Source organism: Petaurus breviceps, unplaced genomic scaffold (genome assembly GCF_028583685.1).
Source record: "Petaurus breviceps papuanus isolate PSGF00001 unplaced genomic scaffold, PetGlider_PUasm1.0 140, whole genome shotgun sequence".
Lineage (NCBI taxonomy): Eukaryota > Metazoa > Chordata > Mammalia > Diprotodontia > Petauridae > Petaurus > Petaurus breviceps.
In genome coordinates this window covers 52,900,566-52,921,131 of record NW_027185698.1, presented here as the reverse complement: position 1 = coordinate 52,921,131, position 20,566 = coordinate 52,900,566, and the positions used below count along the sequence as shown (strand labels likewise).

Below are 20,566 nucleotides of genomic sequence, written 5' to 3'. Positions count from 1 at the left end.
CTGTGGGGTCAGATTTGTCATTGCTAAAAATTCAAATTCACCTGATTAGAAGTAAAGGAAACAAGGGGAGGCTAGGTGACATTCAGTTAATAGAGCACTGGCCCTGAAGTCAGGAGGACCTGAGTTCAAATTCAGCCTCAGACACAATGCAAAAACTAGTCCTGTGACTTTGGACAAGTCACTTAACCCCAATAGCCCTCCAAAAAGCAAAAAGAAAAATAAAAGGAAACAGTACTAGGAAAATTATATACACAAAGACTACAACAATGTAAATGGAAAGAATAACAAAATACTAACAACTGAACACAATTAAAAAAGAGGACTAACCGGGCCCCAAAGAAGAGATAGGAAAATACACCTCTCTTTTTCAAGGTGAGGTTATGAGTATATTGTCTGACTGATGTTTTGGTTAGTTTTGCTGATTTTTTTTCTTTATTTTAAGGGATGGCTATTTGGGGGTAGAGAAGGCTATAATGGAAAGTGAAGGTGACAGAAAAGATAAAAAATTTAAAGTTCACACTATCCATACTCTAATATGCATTATTCTCAAATGTTTTCCAAATTATTTGAATTCTGCGTTTAAGTTCTAAGACCAAAAAACAAACAAAAGCCCAACGCAATAATAAAGTTCCTGCTCTCTAGGCATTTTAATTACATATAAAATTTCAAGAGGAAGATAGCTGCAATATTCAGGGATTTTGGGAAAGACGTTCTAGGAGATGTGGGTTTTTTTTTTTTTTTTAATTCTAAACCTATCAAACACCAAACAAAATGAGCCCTTCCCTATGTACAAAACAAAAACGATCATACATGAAACTGCAAATCTGTTACATACAGCTTGCTTTTCAAGTATGTATAAATTCAACATTAACTTTCAAAAGTGCCTGTGTTTCTCTTCGCCTTTAGGTTTTCTTCTGCTCGTTCTTTAATAAAAAAAGATTCAAATGATACTTTAATGTTTAGGAAAATTTGTACCTCTAGCCTCCCTTTTCGCTTCCTCCACAATCCACGCTGGGAACCGAACAAAACCTTTCCTTGACCAAGTCCAAAAGTATCTACCTCGTTCTGTACCCAGGACCAGGTAGCGTCCTGCCTCATCACCGGCTCAGTCTTTGCGGTGCTTACATCTTTCAAACGGGCTCATTTTTCCCATGTTGTAGTTATTACAGAAATTGTTCTGCTTCTGCTCACTTCTCTTTGCAGCAGTTCATTTAAGCCTACCTACCCAGCTTTCTTTTAAACTGTCTCTTCAGTTACTACAGAGAGATAATATCCCAAAGCTCTGGAGCTCAGATTTCTAAAGCACTCTTCCTCTCCAGTCCCCTTTGGCTTAACTACCTAACAGTTATCTACTCATCGAGACAAAGGTAAAGGGAAGTAGAAAGAATAATTTTTTAGGCTGCCTCCTCGCATGTGGAGGCGGCGGTCTGTACCCAGGAGGGAGACGAAGGGGCCCCCAAAATTGTCCAGCCTGTTGGGGGAACGTGGCACTACCCATCACCGTGTGTCCCCAGAGCTAAGAAGCACCAACTTCACTGACTCCCGGGAGCGCCTGGCTGCGCAAGCGCACGGGCGAGCGGTGCTTCCTTAACAAGGCTCGGACTCGAGACAGGTCCGGAAGCACCTCCGCGGTCGGCTCGATGCAAATAGCGTTTTTTTGCGCAAGCGCAGGCGGGCTTGGGAGGGAGGCAGCCTAGGGCTGTGCGCATGTGTGAGTAGGGTGGCGCGTGGCGGCTAACGGTCGCCCCTCGAAGGCCATCTACACGCGGTTGTTCTGTTAAACCGACCTCGAAGTTGTAGTCCCGTGGGATCCTGGTGTAGCGGGTCCGCAGCTGACCGTCCCGAGGGTGAGGGAGAGAAACCCCGAGGGTGAGGGTGAGCAAGGGGTAAATGGGCCGGCGTCTTTTGAGTGCCTTCCGTGAGCAAGGCCCGGGATGGGCCCGGCCTCGAGGGGAGGCGGTGAGGGGACCTGGCCCCCATGGGTGTGCAGTGGCTTGGGGGGAAAGGGCTCCGCCCGGGGAATTAAAACTGATAAAAGTGAGAGAACCGGGCAGAGTGCCGCCAACCTGTATTTATTAAGTGCCCATTGTGTACCAGGCACTTTGCCAAATGCTGGGGGCTCAAAGACAACCCCCCCCCCCAAAAGAAACCCAGCCCCTGCCGGAAAGGAGCTCACAGCTACTGAGTCACTACCTGAAGACGATGGGGAATGCCATTCAGGTAGAGGTTTGGACAGATAGCCCAGTCTAGCTTCCCAGCTGAGTCAGTGAAAGGAAATATTGCAAAATAAGGCTGAAAGGATCGGTGGATGCCGGCCTCGGGAGCCCGAGGGTTAAGGAGATTGCTTTGGCAGTCTTGTGGAGAATGGAGTGTCAAAGGAAAGCGGCTGATCCCAGGGTGATTGCTGCTGAGGCATATTAAAGTAAAATTTCGATGAATAGACCCACTGTTGTCTTCACATTGACTAGAGACCAGTTTGTCCCTCTCACCTGGTTGTCTCATCTTGGATTTTTTTTTATACTTTTGGATGTCATGCGTTTTAAACAATTATTCAGATTAATATGTTGGATGGTTAAAAATTTAAAATGTCGATGACGATTCACTGATACTGTTTAACATCCACGGCTCAAAATTACTTGAAATTTCCCTTTTAGATTTCCAAAATGGCATCAGTCAAAGAAAAGCTAATTGAGAATGTTTTTAAAGAAGAGACATCTGCTCAAAATAAGATCACCATTGTTGGGTGTGGTGCAGTTGGCATGGCATGTGCCATCAGTGTCTTAATGAGGGTAAGTGATGGACCTAGCATGAAATGAAGTGGCACAAGTTGTGGCAATTGATAAATATTGACAGTGATCATGTTAGACACAGCATCTTCAGGAATGTATTTGTGATGTACCAAAAGGTTTTGTGGTGAAGGGACCCCCTCACAGAAGGGGTCCAGATTTGTACGTATTTGAAGGGTGTTTGTCCTGATGAGGCCTAACCCAAAAGAGAGGAATTAGATTTTTTCCTCTGGCTTATTACCCTCACCCTGAAATAACTGGGGGAAATCTCTAAAACACACCTTAGGTAAGGTGCATGTCTTGGGTCTTCCCAAAAGCTAGTAACTGGATTCCTTCTAGAAAAGGTACTGTATTTGTGTTAGGTTAGTATTGTTAATTTCCTCTACCACAGAAAATGCTAAACATTCAGAAGATCATTTCTTGCTGCCTTCTTGGGTGGGGGAGGTGTTGAAGGAGGGAGAGAATCTAGAACTAAAAAATAAAATTGAATTAAAAAAAAAAAAAAACCAAAAAAACTAAGAGAAACATCCCCTGCCCCCCTGATTATCACAGGGCAATATATTTCCTTTGCTTTTTTTTTTTTTATAAGCAGTTGGGGTTAAGTAACTTGCTCAAGGTTACACGGCCAGTTATTTCTGGGTGTGGTGCTAAGTATCTGAGCCTGGATTTGATCCCCAGGTCATCCTGACAAGCCGGTGCTCTTACTCGCTGTGCTACCTGGCCACCCCTATTTCCTTTACCTTTACATAGAGATAGACAGTGGGGGAATCCTTGAAATCCTGGGGGGATAATCTCTTACCATATAACTTGGAAATTTTCAGTTGGCTTTTATGTAGGCAGTGGACTCCCTACCTTGTAAATCTCAGCACCAGACACTACCATAGGAGAGGAGCTTTGTGGCATTCAAAACCTTTGTCAGTTGGAAATTTGTCTAGAAAGGGATTGACTTTGAGGTATAAATAAAATCAGTGACCTCAGTATTGGTTGATGATGGTCTGTTGAAAAGCTGTGGAAATTTTCAGCCCATCTCCCCAGGATCATGTCCTTATCATTAATTAATGTGACTCTATCAGCACTGAGTAGTTGAGATACACCATAGGTCTTTGGCCCATAAAAGTGCTTTGGATTTTTACTATAAGCATAAAACTCAATTTAATCTGCCTTCTTACTGAGCCAAGAATCCTGCATCTCTCTAAGCTTCACTTGCACTTTATTTTCGATGAAGTTAACCTTGCCTTCTAAGGAACCAGTGACCTATCTTGCTGGTAAATCCTGTGGAGTTCTATTTTTTATCCATTTCTGAATTTCCCTGTTGTTTCCATTAAACCTATCTTGATGTTTGTGTGTTGTGGTCTGGCTGAATAAATGCAGTGCTGTACACCAAATGCCTGAAAGCTGTTCCTTTCCTGTTGCACTGTTGACAGCCATAGCTAAGTTTTTCCTCCAACTTAGCAAAGAACTGTTCCTGCCTGGAAAAGTAATCTGTTGACATGAAGTCTTCTGGTAGTTGTCTTAACTTTGGGCCACTGCTTTTGTTGAATGGGAAGATTTAACTTGGGGAGGATAAGTCTAAGATCAGTCTAGCACTCTACACTTTCCTCACATCCTGTCTCTCTTTTCCTTACAATGACATAGTTTTCTGTGAAAGTGCATCCATGAAGTTTTATTCCATTTAGGTAAACAGAAATTTTGGTGATGAGAAGGTCATGAGATAAACAAGTCTTCAGTAGTAAGTAACCATTGCTGTTGCTGTTTCTAACTACATTCCTCCCAAGGATTTCCTGCCATGCCTGGTAGCCTGTACCTACTCATGCATCAAAGTCACCTAGAATTATAAGCTTGACCTCTTTTAGCACATTGATGATGAGAGTCTTCAGGTCTTCATAAAATTTTTCGTTGACTTCATCAGGGTTCATTATGGTGAGATACACTGGTGATGGTGGCATGGTGCTTTCCTGAAAGTGGGGATTGAATTATCTTGAGTATGTCGTTCACTCCTTTGGGTAGGCGTACAGGCTTGTTGCCTAGAATAGTTTTTATTACAATACCTACACCACTTTCGTGGTGCTCCCCTTCACTGAGACCACTCCAGAAAAAGGTGTATCCAGCTCTGATTTTGGTAAGCTGGCTTTTATTTGCTATCCTCGTTTCACTCAGGGCTGCCATTTGGATTTGGTACCTGCTGAGCTCTCTAGCAGCAAGAGCTGTTCATCTTTCATGTTTACTGGATTTCATGTTAGTGTATAAGCATGTACTCATATAAGCAAGTACTGAGAGTGAAATCATCTCTGCAAAAGTGTACATTCTTTTGTGTTTCAACCATAGGGTAGGATTCCTACCTCCAAGGTAAGCAGGCCTGGGTTGGGAGAAGCAGACAAGTTTTAGGGCACGTTTTCTAGCTCCTCCTTTACACCAGGCTATGAGCAGTTCCATATTTTAAAAAGGTCGCTTTAGTCACCCAGGGGCTGCTGAATCCTACTGCTGTTTCCACTGAGAAGACGAGCCTGTGGCCTGGACTGCCTGTGTGCAGGATTGTGACTATAGCTCCCAGTGTATCTGCATCTGCTGCTTCATCACTTGCCTGTTGCCACAGGACTTTGGAATAAGTAAAAATGGTAAAATGATATGGGTGATGTTTTTTTTTTATTTGAGCATGAATTGGATTTAATTGAGGCAGAGTTGCTCAAAGTCGTTGGCCTTACTCTCCAAGAGTCTTCCAAGTCTAGTGACAAGACAAAGTCAAGATGATTGGTGATGGCTTGAGATGCAGTGGATGACCTTGGTGTCTTTGATATCTAACAAAGCTCTAAGTGTTATACAGCAGGCTTCTTAAGCTTTTTCTACTCACAACCCCTCCAGTGCCTGCTTCAGCCGCCTTTATGTCCTTTGGAACAAATTAAAATCATCTGCCCATTCCACCAGAGGAAGTCCTCACATGCTTGGGATAGATACCCCCTAACTGATTAACAGGTTTGAGACCCTTGAGTTACCCTAATCCTGGTTTAGCCCAAGTGCTGAAACAGTTTACTGGGGTGTAGCCACTGCACATGCTACAGCATCTTAGAGCCACAGGTGAGAGTTGGGTAATCAGGTGAACACCAAAGGTGGAAGGCAGCCCTGAAAAGGGATTGGCAACCCTCACACCAGAGGTACTAGTTTTCCCTGAACACGCCTTACACCACCTCCCCCCCCCCAAAAAAAAAGAACATTAGTTATTACAGAAGAAGATAAACCATCTCAAAAAACTTGGTATACTCCTGACATTCATCTGCACGAGTAAAGGCAACTTTTTGGGGTTGTAAAAATATCTAGGACTGCCATTTCATATTTAACTAGGATCTACACTGTCCAAGCATCTCACAAGGTCCATATCTCCTGGTCAACCAGGAAATAACTTGGTTCTCTTTAGTCTTACTGCTGCAGGGTTCTCAGAGTAGTGTTTTCCTTTGTGAAGTGGTACAGTTTGGAAAATCTTTTCCCTCTGTGCAGCGGGTACTTGACTTGGGACCTCTTGAACTAACAAGGTAGCAAGGCTATAAATCCATTTCTCCATTGTTGTTCAGGGATCTGTGCTCAAGGAAGGAGACGCAACGTGGAAGTGGCAATCTGAGACTTGATGTTCAGTCTCAGGCTTACCTAGATAAATAGATGTTCTTATGTATAGCCACATTGGGGTGGGGGTGAGGGAGTTGGGGGAGAATAGGAGGGAGGCCTAGAGAGAGAGAGAGAGACAGAGACAGAGAGAGACAGAGAGAGAGAGAGAGAGAGCGAGCAGTAGATGCATCCCAAAAGTCTTTATGACTCCAGGTCCAACATTTTCACCTAGCTGCCTCAGTTAACCTTGAATCAAGATCTTACTCATATTCTCTATAAGCTTATCTAATAGTCTAATCTCGAAGTTTCAGCTCGCTTCTCTTTCTGATTTATCTTCTACACATTTGCCAGAGTGATTTTTTCTCAGATGTAGACATGACCATGTGCCTTGGGCAACTATCCAGCCATCCTAATCTTAGGCAGTGGAGTGATATAAATTACTAATCTGACACAAGCAAAGAACTCTTAAAGATTTTTGTAGTTTGTGAGGATGTGAGTTGTTAGTTCTGGCTCTGTTCATTTGAGTGCCATGGCTGTTTTCTCTTACAACACTTGGGATGGGAGTGAAGAGTTTGCCAGGTGGGAGAAGGCACTGTGTGCTCCTTGGGAGGTGCTTTGTTTTCTGTTAATGGGAAGGCCAGGGGCTGCTTCACCAGTACAAAGCTTTCAATTATGCAGGAAATAACTGCTGCCTATATTGCAGGATTCTGTCTAGTAGCATCCCCATTCTCACACAGCTTGTAATCTTAGCTCCTCCCTTGAAATTTTTACTGCATTTTAGGACCTGATTAAATCCACAAAATGAAGGAAGGAAGCATTTATTAAGTGCTTTCTATGTGCCAGGCATAGTGCTAAGCACTTTACAAGTGGCTCATTTAATCTTCACAATAACCATGAGAGGTAGGTGTGTTGTTAATCCCATTTTACAGTTGGGGACACTGAGGGAGACAGAAGCTAGTGACTTGCCCAGGGTCACAGAGCTGGTAAGTGTCTCAGGCCAGATTTGAATTTAGATCTTTCTGACTCCATGCCCAATGCTTTATCCACTGCACTCCCTAGTCTCAGGCCTTGGCCACAGTTTACCACACCATGTGATTCCCCCTGTTCAAGCTCAAGTAGCTCCTTTTTGCCTCTAGGACCAAATGTAAACTCTCTTTGGCATTTAAGCCTTTCACAATCTGACCCCAAACTACCTTTCTAGCCTTAATTATACATTACTCCCTTTCATGTACTTTTTGGTCCAGACAAATGGCCTTCTTGCTGTTCTTCACACACAATACACACAACTTATGTCTTTGCATTGAATACCCCCTATGCCTACATGCACTCTCCCCCTCACTTATGCCTTATACGATCTTGTTTCCTATAAAACAGTTTGAATACCATCTTCTAAGTGAAACCTCTGTAACCCATCTCCTCACCAGATACAAGAGTCCTGTCCACCTTCCCTATCCCATTACCTTGTGTATCTTTTGTCTGTGCTTACATATATGTATTGTTTCTCCTCGATACAATAGGAACTCCTTGAAGGAAGAGACTATTTCAGATTTATATTTTTATCCACAGAGCCACATACCTAGCACAGTGACTGATGAATAGTAAACATTTAATAAATTCTTATTGAATGTGTAAAAGAAATAACCTGAAAGACTGAGCTGTGGGGAATGGGGAAAGGAGGAATCTGGAGAATATGGTAGCAAAGGGAGGCAGAGTGAAGAGAAAAAAGAAAGAAGAGGAAATGTAGGTAAAATGTTTTGACTCTCAGGCCAGCTTCACTTTATAAATAGTTTGTGACAGCTGACTTCTATTACTTGATTTGCTGAATCAGGCTAAAGTTGATTGACAGCCACAGCTGGGTCTTTTGATGATTGGCTGGCCAGAAATCTATATTGTGTTTTTTTTTAAAGCAATGGGGGGGGGGGTTAAGTAACTTGCTCAAGGTTACACAGCCAGGTGTTTCTGGGTGGGTGCTAAGTGTCTGAAACTGGGATTCGATCCCCAGGTCATCCCAACACTAGAGCTGGTGCTCTTACTCGATGTGCTACCTGGCCACCCCAAGAAATCTATATTGTTACAAGTTACTTCTTAAAGAATAACCCAATCAACTTGAAGGGGGGAAAAGCCAAACACTTTTATATTATCATATAAGAAAAAGGAAATGCTCTTTTACTGTACATAATCACATCCCTTAAACTGGAGTACAAATCAGATTTTAAAATATTAGATTACCCCCAATTTCTTTTTTGTAAATAGGATTTTTCATAGTTTAAATGAAAAAAACTGCTTAAACCAAAATCCATCTATATTTATGAATGAACTAAATTTACCATAAAATAAACATATTAGGTCATTGGTATAAAAAACTAAATTATGAGTTGAGAGAGTTTTTCAGAAAGAAGTCCTTTATGTACCTCTTCTCTCCCATTCTCAGAATGCTCTGCCCCTTCACCTCTGCCTCTTAGTTTCCTGGTCTCCTTCAAGACTCACCTCAAATCCTACCTTCTGCTAGAGGCCTTTCCACTTCTAGTGCCTTCCCTCTGAGATTACCTATACCATATATATCTTGGATGTGCAGAGTTATTTATCTGTTTTCTCCTAACTCTTAAAATATGATCTTGAGATCTCAAAAAGATAATAAAAATGGGAAAAGGACTCACATGTACAAAAATTTTTATAGTAGCACTTAAAAAAATTATTCATTTACCTTTAGTTTACAACATTTAGTTCCACAATCCCTTGAGTTTCAAATTTTCTCCCCCTTCCTCTCTTCACCACCCCCCATGGCAGCATGCAAATCAAAGGATCTACAAATACCTTCACATTAAACATTAGTCAGATTGTAAAGAAGGATTATAACCAATGGAATGAACAATGGAAAAGAGGAAACAAAACAAAACAAGAAAGAGAGCAGGTAGTTTGCTTCAGTCTGCATTCATACTCTCTAGTTCTTTTTCTGGATGTGGACATCTCTTTCCATCATGAGTCTTGGAGTTGTCTTATAACCTTGCATTGCTGAGAGGTGCTTAACAAAGTTAGTTGTCACACATCTGTTGTGTCTGTAATTGTGTACAAATTTCTCCTGGTTCTGCTCTTCTCACTCAACATCAGTTTATATAAATCTTTCTAGGTTATTATGAAGTCTATCTGCTCCTCATTTCTTACAGCAAATAGTATTCCATTACATTCATACACCTATAGCAGTACTTTTTGTGGTGGCCAAGAACTGGAAATTGAGGGGATGCCCATCAATTGGGGAATGGCTAATATATACAAATAATTGTGGCATATGAATGTAATGGAATACTATTGTGCTATAAGAAATGATGAACACGGGGCGGCCAGGTAGCACAGCAAGTAAGAGCACCGGCTCCAGTGTTGAGAAGACCTGGAGATCGAATCCCGGGCTCAGACACTTAGCACCCACCCAGAAACACCTGGCTGTGTAACCTTGAGCAAGTTACTTAACCCCAATTGCTTAGGGGCGGCCAGGTGGCTCAGCGAATAAGAGCACCGGCTCCAGTGTTGGGATGACCTGGATCAAATCTGGGCTCAGATACTCAGCACCACACCCAGAAATAACTGGCCGTGTAACCTTGAGCAAGTTACTTAACCCCAATTGCTTTAAAAAAAAAAAAAGAAATGATGAACAGGCAGACTTCAGAGAAACCTGGAAAGACTTATATGAAATGATGCTGAGTTAGGGAAACAAAACCAGGAGAACATAGTACACAGTAACAACCACTGTGTATGAGGACTGATTTTGATAGACTTAGCCCTTCTCAGCAATGTAAGTACCTAAAACTATTAAAAAGAACACATGATGGAAAATGTCAGTCATATCCAGAGAAGGAACCATGGAGTTGGAATGCAGAACAAAGTAGACTATTTTCTTTTTTGTTTTGTTTAATTTTTTTCTTTCTCATGGTTTTTCCCATTTGTTATAATTCTTCTAGGTAACATGACTAATATGAAAATGTGTTTAATAGGAATGTATATGTAGAGCCTATATCAGATTGCAAGCCATCTTGGGGAGGGAGGAGAAGAAAATTTAAAACTTATGGAAGTGATTATTGAAAACTAAAAATAAATAATTTAATTTTAAAAACTTATTTAAAAAAATGTGATCTTGAGGAAGAGGGCCTTGTTTTACTTTTCAGCATATCAGTTCTTAACACAGTGCCTGGCTCATAGTAAGAACTTAAGTGCTTTTTGTTACCACTCTAGTGCAGGCCGTTGTCAATTCATGCCTGGATTGTTATAATAGCCCTGTGGTTTTGCCTCAAGTCTCTCTTCACTCCAGCCACTAAAATGATTTTTCTAGATAACATGTCTGATCGTGTCACCCCAGTAGTCAGTTTACTCAGGTGACTTCCTGTCACCTCTAGAATCAAATACAAATCCTGTATTTACATCCAACGTCCTTCATAACCCAGTCCTCCTACCTTTTCAATCTTAATATGCCATATGTCTCAGCATGTACTCTTTGATCTAATGATGCTGACTTTCTTGCTTTTCCACAAACAAGACACTATTATTTCTTAAGCTTCAGGCATTTTCTTTGACTGTCCCCCATTTCTGGAATGCTATATCTCTCCTTATTTCTGTCTACTGGTTTTCCTAGCTTTCTCTAAATTCTAATCCCATCTTCTACAGGAAACCTTTTCTAACCTCTTAATTTTAGTGCCTTTCCTCTTAATTATTTTCCATTTGTCATGTATATGTCTTACTTTGTATATATTTGCATGTTGTCTCTCCCACTAGATTGTTAGCTCCTTAAGGCAGGGGCTGTCCTTGGCCTCTTTTTGTATCCCCATTGCTTAGCATGGTGCCTAACACATAGTGGGTTAATAAATGGTTATGTAATGGACACTGAGATATAACGGGACAGGACAGCTCGGCCAATTATAATTTGATAGGAGTGTTTATTAACCTGCCGGGACTGCCTCTCAGACCGAATAGACAGCCTCCAGCTTTCTGTTAGACATAATTTTATAGACAATGTGATTGCTAGCAACAGAACATGTTTGTAAGGGGTTAGCATTGTTTCCATTCAAGCAAAGCTTTCTCATTATTATTCTTATTGAAACAAAGCCTTAGTATTTCTACTGAAGCGAAACAGATCTGAATCCATGGGAATCTGTGGCATGTTTTTAGCAACACAGGTGAAACATTTCTTTACTATTGTTAGGTGGTTTCCAAGGAACCCAGTAGGGGTCCCCTCTAGCAGGTTTAAGGGGGCTCTAGTGTATAATTTCTGGTGGGCACTTCAGTTATTGACTGACAAGATGCTTAATTAATACTTGCTGATTGATTAACCTTAACCAAAGTTATTAAATGTATATACAGTTTCTGGAGCCTCCCAGTGGTTTCTCAAAACTGTGTGTGTGAATTAAAGCTAAAGTACCTTAAATATCTCATCTATTGACATCTCACTAATGATATTTTGAAATCACTGTTTGGGAAATTATACTACAGTGGATCTGTAATAGTCAATATGGGCACTTTTTTCATAGCAAAATTTATCCATGACTTTTCTTTGTGTGGTTCTTGTTAATATCTTTCTATTAATTATCCATGATCTACTCAATCGCACTAATGTCTTACCTTTAGGTCTCAAAATATTTTGTTCATTTTCATTATATGAGTGACCTTCATGCCATGTATTATACCTAAGTCATAGTTGGTAATATGCTAAAACCTACTTATCCCCATCAGGTACTTCTCTGATACTTTGGTCACTTGCAATTTTTTTTTAATAACTTGTCAGCAGTTTGTAGCCATACAGAAACATTGAGATAATATTGGGATTGAAAAATGGATTTTTGTGTCAGGAAACAGATTGGAATAATTGGAAGTATTACGTGCTTTCCAAAATGCAATCTAGTCTGTTCTTTTCCTCCTATTCAATACTGGCCTGAGCTTATTGTCCATCTGCAGTGCCTGTTCAAGATATATACTGATAGACCAATTTCATTAATTGCCCTTCAGATAGCATTTTATAATCTAGATATTCATCATCGGTTTTTAATGTGTGGATTGTTAAGATGATCTCATTTGAGTTTCCTTCACTAGCACTACTACTACCACATACATATATATACTAGCAAAGAAGAGTACTGAACTTCATCTCCTAACTGCAGAGGGTAAGCAGCTGTGGAGGTGTATATGCATGGTGAGGGGAGACCTAAGGAAGAGAGAAGAGGTTTTTTCTGCCTCTACCTGCTGGGAAGCCATCAGAGAGAATACTGTAGGAGCAGGAATTTGAATGGGGGGGGGAGTAGGAGGTAGGTCTCACCCTAAAGGGGTAATGACAGAGGGACTTTGATGTGTTCCTAGAGAGGGGGTGGGTCTGATGGGGGCCCCAGAACAGGTGCCATTTTGGGAAGAAATGGGCATCTTAGGAGAACCTTTCTTCAAGCAAGGTTCATGATACCCAGGACCATCACCCACTACAGGAAAAGGTGATATATATAGGCCCTGCAGAGCATCCATGATGGAGGGGGGAGGTGTAACTGATTTAGCTCTAAAGAGTTGTGGAGCAAATGGACAAGTGGTGAATGTAAGGGCATGAGCAAGACTGTACCCCATGAGTTAAGATGAAGAGTAACTTTTACACCGATACTCCTCCTCTGTCATGAGTTAATATTTCTGAGAATAAAAAAGTTGGGAAAGGAAAAAGTAGATGAGATATATAATTATCAATATTTAATAAGGCAGAGGAAGAAGCAAATATTGTATGGAAATTTATTGTGTATAATGGGTATGGAATAAAGAATGTGTAAGCATATGTTGTAAAGGCTCTGAACTTATTCTTCAGAGCTAAGTCAACTATCTACCCCTAAGAATTCTAGGAGTACCCCTGAAGATTTGGAGTATCTTCTTAATGCCATCAGCCCAATTCCACCATTTCAGTTGCCAGTGATTGTTCCCCAGTTTGGTTTAACCAAGTAACATCAGTTATCTTTTTTTTTTTTTGGATCAGTTATCTTTTAAGAAAATAAATATCTAATGAGAAGATATAGCAAGAACAAGGTAGGGTGACTTACAACTCTTCCTTAAACCATTTCAATTTCTGAGAAGAGTGGGATCAAACATGATGCAGTTTGCATTTGCCCTATTGGTTCACTTCCAAATGCATAGTATTTGAATTCAGCATAGGTGATGAATTCATTCTTGTCTTAGCTACTGGTAGGTGGGTCTCAAACATCATTCCAGAAACCTGGAATTAACTATACTCTTAGACATGTCTGATTGAATTCTGCCTCAAATACTTAGGTATTTTTGTAATGCTAGGCAAAAGATCCTCTTTCAGTTTTTCTCATCTGTAAAAGCACTTAGCTTGCAGTATTGTTAGGAGGATTAAATGAGGTCAGTAGATAGATGTAAGATGCTTTGTGAAATGCTAGCTATTATTGTTATTGTTGATGTTGTTAATGTGTCCTTTTGTTCTTTATAATCTATATGGATTACAGGCTGAGTGGTAGTATCTGTGGATCAAAGGGTATGCAAGAGTTAGTGACTTTCTTGGATATAGCTTCAAGTTGCTTTTTGGAATAGTTGGATAAATTTACAATTCCATCAATAGCGTACCTGCTTTATTCTTGCTGAAAAAACCAGAGTTGAATAGAAAATTTGGCATTCAGATACAAGAAGCAAGAGACTCATGAGAAGGTAAACAGGGAAAAGAAATCATAAGGAACTTATCAAAGTTGAACTATTAACATTACTACATGGAAAAACAATAATTGTAACTTATGAAACTTTTCTCAGTAGTTGAAGGAATAGAAATATGTATATGTCTATATGTGAGGGTATATGGGCATACGAATACATATGTGAATGTGTGTATATATGTTTATAGGTATACATAGAGGGCACAGGACCAATTTAACAGGAAGGGATGATACTTAAAAGGTGAAATTAAGAGGAGAGAGAGGAATATAGCGAGAGGAGATGGGGAGAGACAGAATGGGGTGAACTGTCTCATATAGAAGAGGCAAGGGGAAGTGGTTACAATGGAGTGGAAGAATAGGAAGGCAAAATGGAATGGGTCAACCTTATTTCCATTGAATCTGGCTTGAGGAGGGAATAAAATACACACTAAATAGGGTATCTCACCCACCAGGAGAGTAGGGGGGGAAGGGGTCGAGAGGAAGGATGATGGAAGGGAGGGCAGGCTGGGGGGGAGGGAAGTTGGAAGCACCCACTTTTGAAAAGGGACAGGATCAAAGTAGAGAATAGAACAAGTGGGAGGTGCGATAGGAGGGAGGAAAATATAGTCAGTCTTTTACAATATATCTACTATGTTATTGTTTTGCATTAGCCACACATGTACAATCTATACTGAACTGCTTATCTTCCCAGGAAGGGTGGGTGACAAGGGAGGAAGGGAATCAATCTGGAATTCAAAGTTTTAAAATCAAATACATATATATGTATATATATATATATATACTATTATTAATACTATATTACATGTAATTAGGAAATAAGATATATAGGCACTGGGGCATAGAGATCCACTGGAAAAGTCGAAAGGGGTATAGGAGAAAATGTGGGAGAGAGCAGATTAGAGGAAGGGACTGCTATTTTGGGGCGGTGGGTAGGAGAAAAACAGGGAGAAAATTTGTAACTCAAAATCTGGCAGAAATGAATGATGTAAACCAGAAGTTAATAAAGAATTTGAAAATTAAAAAAAATAGTGTTGTAATTTTTTAAAAATCATTTTTGCCCTATGTGACCTTGGGCAAGTCACTTAACCCCAATTACCCTCCCAAAAGTAAAAAAAAAATCATTTTTTCCAGTCTGAATGCTATGAAGTAAAACCTCAGAATTATTTGTCTTTATTTCTCTAATTATTAGTGATATGAAGCATTTTTTTTTCCATATGGCTGTTGATACTTTGGATTTCTTTGAGAATTGCTTACTCATTTATTGAGGATTAAAGTTTTATTTTTTTAAAAGACAACAAAAATTGACAAACAATTAGTTTGAACAAAAAGAGGAAAAAAAATTACTAAAATAAACAATGAACAAAACAAATTCAAAATGAACAGGGAGGAAATTAAAAGAATTATCTGAATCTATTGTATACCATTATACTAAAACAAAACTGAAGAGAAGTAGATGATTACCTATAAAAATATAAAATGCCAAAATTAGCAAGATGAGAAATAGAGAAGTCAAACCAATTTCATAAAGAGAAATAGAGCAAATTCAATGAGAGGGAGCATGGTGTTGTAGATAGAGTATAGGACTAAGAGCCAGGAAGAACTGGGTTCAAATCCCACCTCAGTACTTTTAGCTATGTGACCTGGACAGTTGACTTCAACTTTTTGCCTTAGTTTCCTCTGTAAAATGAGGGAATTGGACTCATAGCATCTAAGGTTTATTCTAGTTCTAAGTCCATAATCCTGTGATCTTATGATAAACTTTAAATAAACTATCAAAATGGGGGAAAACCCTAGGCCAGAGTGATTTATATATTTATAAATGAATTCTATCAAGCATTTAAAGATAAATAATAATATCTGTTACAAATTTTTTTCTCAATAATTGAGAAAGAAGGCACCTTTTTGAACTCTTCTTTACTCTTCCAAATATGCTCCTGATATGCAAACTAAGGATAAAGCAGAGAAAGAAAATTATATCCAATATTACTAGTGAATATTGATGCAAAATATTAAACTTTAGTAAAAAGGCCATAGTGTATAAAATAATTATTAACAATGACCAGGAATTAGGGCAGCTAGGTGGTGCAGTGAATAGAGCACTGGCCCAGGTGTCAGGAGGACCTGAGTTCAAATCCATCTTCAGAGACTTAACATTTTTACTAGCTGTGTGACCTTGGGTAAGTCACTTAACCCCAAATGCCCTGACTTCACTCCTCCCCCCTCTAAAAATAACCCAACCCCAATGACCAATAATCTAAGTATTGGTCAATGTTAGGGAAATTATATATGTAATATTTCATATTAATAATAACATAATTGGGGCAGCTAGGTGGCACAGGGAGCAAAGCACCAGCCCCAGAGTCAGGAGGACCACAGTTTGGTTCCGGCCTCAGACACTTGACACCCCCACAAAAAAACTAGTCGTGTAACCTTGGGCAAGTTACTTAACCCCAGTTGCCCTCCAAAAGTAAAAAAAAAATAACAATTTTTTTAAAATCATGACTGTCAATAGAATCAGAAAATGTCATCAATAAAATTCATTAGTTATATATGTTAAAAATACAAAAAAAATTAGTAATTATAAGAACCTTTCTAAAATGTAATCAAACATCTATCTAAAACAAGGAGCTTGCATTATCTACTATCATTCTATGATAAAAAATTTTTTGTAATATAGGTTTTGTATTTAGATAATTTATCCATTTGAAATTTGTTTTCAATTTGTTATGAGTTATAACATGGTGGTACAAACCTAATTTTAGCCAGACTTTCAAGCCGAACTTTAAAAATTTCCCAGAAATTCTTGTCAAATAAAGTTTACGTATAAAATTATATTTTTGATGAGTCATTTTCTCTTTCTGGGCCTTATTTTCTTTAATCTTAAAAATGGGGAAGCTCACTAGATGTTTTTCAGGTCCGTTCCAACTCCAAATGTCTGATCACTGATTCTAGGTATAGGAGGGAAAATCTTATAACCAAAGGAGACAACAGAATGCAAAACACAAAATCGATTTTATACATTTTTGTAAACTTTACAAGCCTTTCTACAAACTACATTGATGAAATTAGTCTCAGGAGAAAAGATATGGAATAGGAAAAGAAGGCTTTTTATTAAATATCTAAGGTATAAAATTAGCCAAAATCTTTAGAAAATTGAAACAGGTATGTAAGAATAAGAACCATTACTCAAGATAGAAGTGTTGAACAGGCATGGATGGTCTTCTAAAAGAAAGAAAGAAAGACCATTAATAGACAACTGAAAAAAATGGTCACTAAAAATCAAAGAAATGCAAATTAAAATGATTCTAATATATCACCTCACTCCAAGTTTGTAAAGGTGCTAAGAGATAGAAAAACAGATTATTAGAATGACTGTGGGAAGATAGATATAATAATATATAATTTTTTTAAAACAATTAAGAATTATGTAAAAAGAAGTTGCTAATTTTAATAGCCATTAACTCTAAGATTACCCAGTTGTCTAGTATATCCTAAGGAGAATTTTTTTAAAAGTTACAATTTCACTTTTATTTGCATATTAACATTGTGTTTATTCTTGCCATAAATATTTGTTTCTACAGTTTCTTTTTGGGATGTCTTTTTCTTTTGAGCAGTCCCCTCTTCTGCTGTAGGAATAAGTTTTTCCTTTTAAGTCACAGTTTATATGATTGTATCCTTAGCATGATATACAGATAGGAGCCATTCATGTGTGTCTGTGCATTCTGGAAGCCTCATTGCCTTGGATGTACTTAACTAGGAGAGTATCTGCCCCCCAGTCCCTACCTTTTTGAGCATGTGCAGCCAGAACTCAGACCTTTGGGATGATAAACCACCCTATATCCCACCCAGCTGCTTAGCTTGGCATACTTACCAGCTATCATTTTATTGACCAACAAGTCAATAAAACATGTGACTTTAGTGTGAATGCTTTCAGATAAGCATGCCCTCAATAGTGTGAATAGTTTCACTACAATTCTTGAAATGAACTTAGAGGTTTGAACTTTTTTATTACCTTACCATTTTAAATGATCATCTGGGTTAGCTTACAGGAAGGGGCTTCTCCCCAAGGAGATTATTGACAGCATGAAATGCTGTCATATAGTACTGTGATATAAGTACATATTACACATGCTTTGGACCTTATTCCTCCCACTCACACTGGAGAGTTGGGTTCCCAGAGCATGGCTGCTATGTCACCTTGGGACTCTAGGATTAGTCTTGAGGGGTCCTGAAGGGTTGAGGAGTTGTCCTTTTAATGCTGTGGTTGGTTCACAAGCTCCCATTATTTATCATTTATATTAGTAAGCCCAATAATTACTGGTAGAATGGGGTATTTTCTTTTTTTAAGAACTATTTTATTTATTTTGCTTTTTTTAAGAGGGGGGTCAGGGCAATTGGGGTTAAGTGACTTGCCGAAGGTCACAGCCTAGTTTTGTGTTAAGTGTCTGAAGCCAAATTTGAACTCAGGTCCTCCTGACTCCAGGGCCAGTGCTCTATTCACTGCGCCACCTAGCCGCCCCTAAACAGAGGTATTTTCTAAGGTTCTATAGTAAGGAGAGTTAGTATAAGACATCCTCTGCCCCTCTCCCTCAAATTTCTTCCACACAAATTTCCTACTAATACATATGAAGTCCAGGGAAACTGGACTCATGCTTAGAGCATATGTGGCAAAGGGACCACTCAAAAGTGCTGGAAGTCTTTTTTTCCCCTTCAAGAAATTCCCCTGGGGCAGCTAGGTAGTACAGTGAATATAGAGCACTGATCCTAGAGTCAGGAGGACCTGAGATCAAATCCAACCTCAGACACTTAACACTTGCTAGCCATGTGACTTTGGGCAAGTCACTTAACCCCAATTGCCCTGCCTTCCCCCCCTCTAAAAAAAGACCAAAAATAAAAAAGAAGTTCCCTCAGGTATGGTGCAGCTTTTCTGTTGGTTGCTGTAGAGCTTCAAATATGCCTTGACTTATGTCTCTTGGTTTCCACATGACACTATCCACAACTGCAGAGGTAGAGATGCTACTGGAACATCAGTTGGAAAAGTCCAAATCCTTAAACCCTCCAGAGTTCATAAAAGGCCAAAGGAGAGGGGGCAGACAAATAGGAGACTGCAGAAGGAGATTTTTTCCTCCTCCCTCCCCACCCCCAAGCAGCAACAACTCAATTGCTCTCTCTTTGAGTACCACTTGCTCAAATCTCAGTTCTGTAACTAGCTTGATAATTTATAGATGACCCACAGGATATGATCAATTTTCCTTAGCCAATCCAAACACACTTCCTATGCAATATCACTCCAATATATCCCATGGTTTTCAATGACTTTTTTGTGCTTAGTCTTTTATTTTTCAATTGAGATGTTCTCATTAAAGTATCAGAGTATAGCAGTTACTTTAAGTGGGATGGCGTAATTGGTCAGCCTGTTGATCCTTTTATAAAGAATGACAAACTTGAAGAATTCAGAGAAACATTTAATGACTTGAAGGAAGTGATAATAGAATGAACAAAGCAGAATCAAAAGAACAATTTACATGACTACAACAATGTAAATACAGGTAACATGGAAAGGCAACAAAATTCTTGTCAAGTGTTAGTACCAAAATGTACTATTAATTATTATTCATTTCTCTTCTTTATGTAAACAACTGATAAATAGTTTAGGAGGGGATGAATTTTGTAGGGTAAATTATTTGTGTGTATTTTGGGAAGCACCTTGTGTTAGAACAGAATGTTAATTTTTAAATAAAACCGATCACCTAAAACAAAAAATAAAATATAAAAAATTGTGAAAAAAAGAGAATATGGAATGATTTGAAATGTGAGTATATGAGTCCTAATCCCCATTTTATTTAAAATAATTGGGGAACCCCAACCTGGAATTTTGGCATTGGTATTTTTATATTCAGCAACTAAGAAATTATTAGCTACTAAATATCTACCACCAGCTTCAAATTTTAGTTGAGCTCTTAAAAGAGCACTTTCCCTACTTTTAAATTCAGTGACTATGATGGCATTAGGTAAGGGTAGAATAAATCAGTTATTTGTTATAATTCCAAGGTTATAAATCATTTAAAAGGGCTTGTAATTTTTGCCACACTTTGTAGACATTTTTGGCATATCTAGATAGATATCTATCCATCTATCTATTTATCTATCTATATTATGCTTTTGACACTTAGAAATATAAGTAACAACATAGTTAATTTTTGGTTTTGCACGTATAAGAGAACTTTCATTATATGTCAGAAAATATGGATATTCTTATCCAAATAAAAATCTAGTTAGGTACATTATTCCTTGTAACTGACTTTTTATGTATTCTAGGGCTTGACTGATGAACTCGCTCTTATTGATGTCATGGAAGACAAACTGAAGGGAGAGATGATGGATCTCCAACATGGCAGCCTTTTCTTTAGTACCCCAAAGATTGTCTCTGGCAAAGGTTCATTTAAATTTAGTTTCATAAATCAATCACATTACTGAAAGTTATTACAGAAAATTAAATGTATTGAAATTATT

General features: G+C 38.9%; 1 protein-coding gene across 3 annotated transcripts in view; it reads left to right on the top strand.

Annotated features, from left to right (window-relative positions):
• The first annotated feature begins 1,689 nt into the window (after window positions 1-1,689).
• Window positions 1,690-20,566, top strand: part of LOC138151147 (L-lactate dehydrogenase A chain-like) — a 39,593-nt gene continuing 20,716 nt past the window's right edge. For 2 of the 3 annotated variants that reach the window (XM_069074660.1, XM_069074676.1), the window contains exons 1-3: window positions 1,690-1,847; window positions 2,655-2,789; window positions 20,372-20,489. In XM_069074660.1, the coding sequence (XP_068930761.1) occupies window positions 2,664-2,789; window positions 20,372-20,489 (244 nt within the window). In that variant the 5' untranslated portion in view covers window positions 1,690-1,847; window positions 2,655-2,663. Of the gene's footprint in view, window positions 1,876-2,654; window positions 2,790-20,371; window positions 20,490-20,566 lie in introns of all 3 variants that reach the window. The other variant, XM_069074667.1, reaches the window with a different exon arrangement.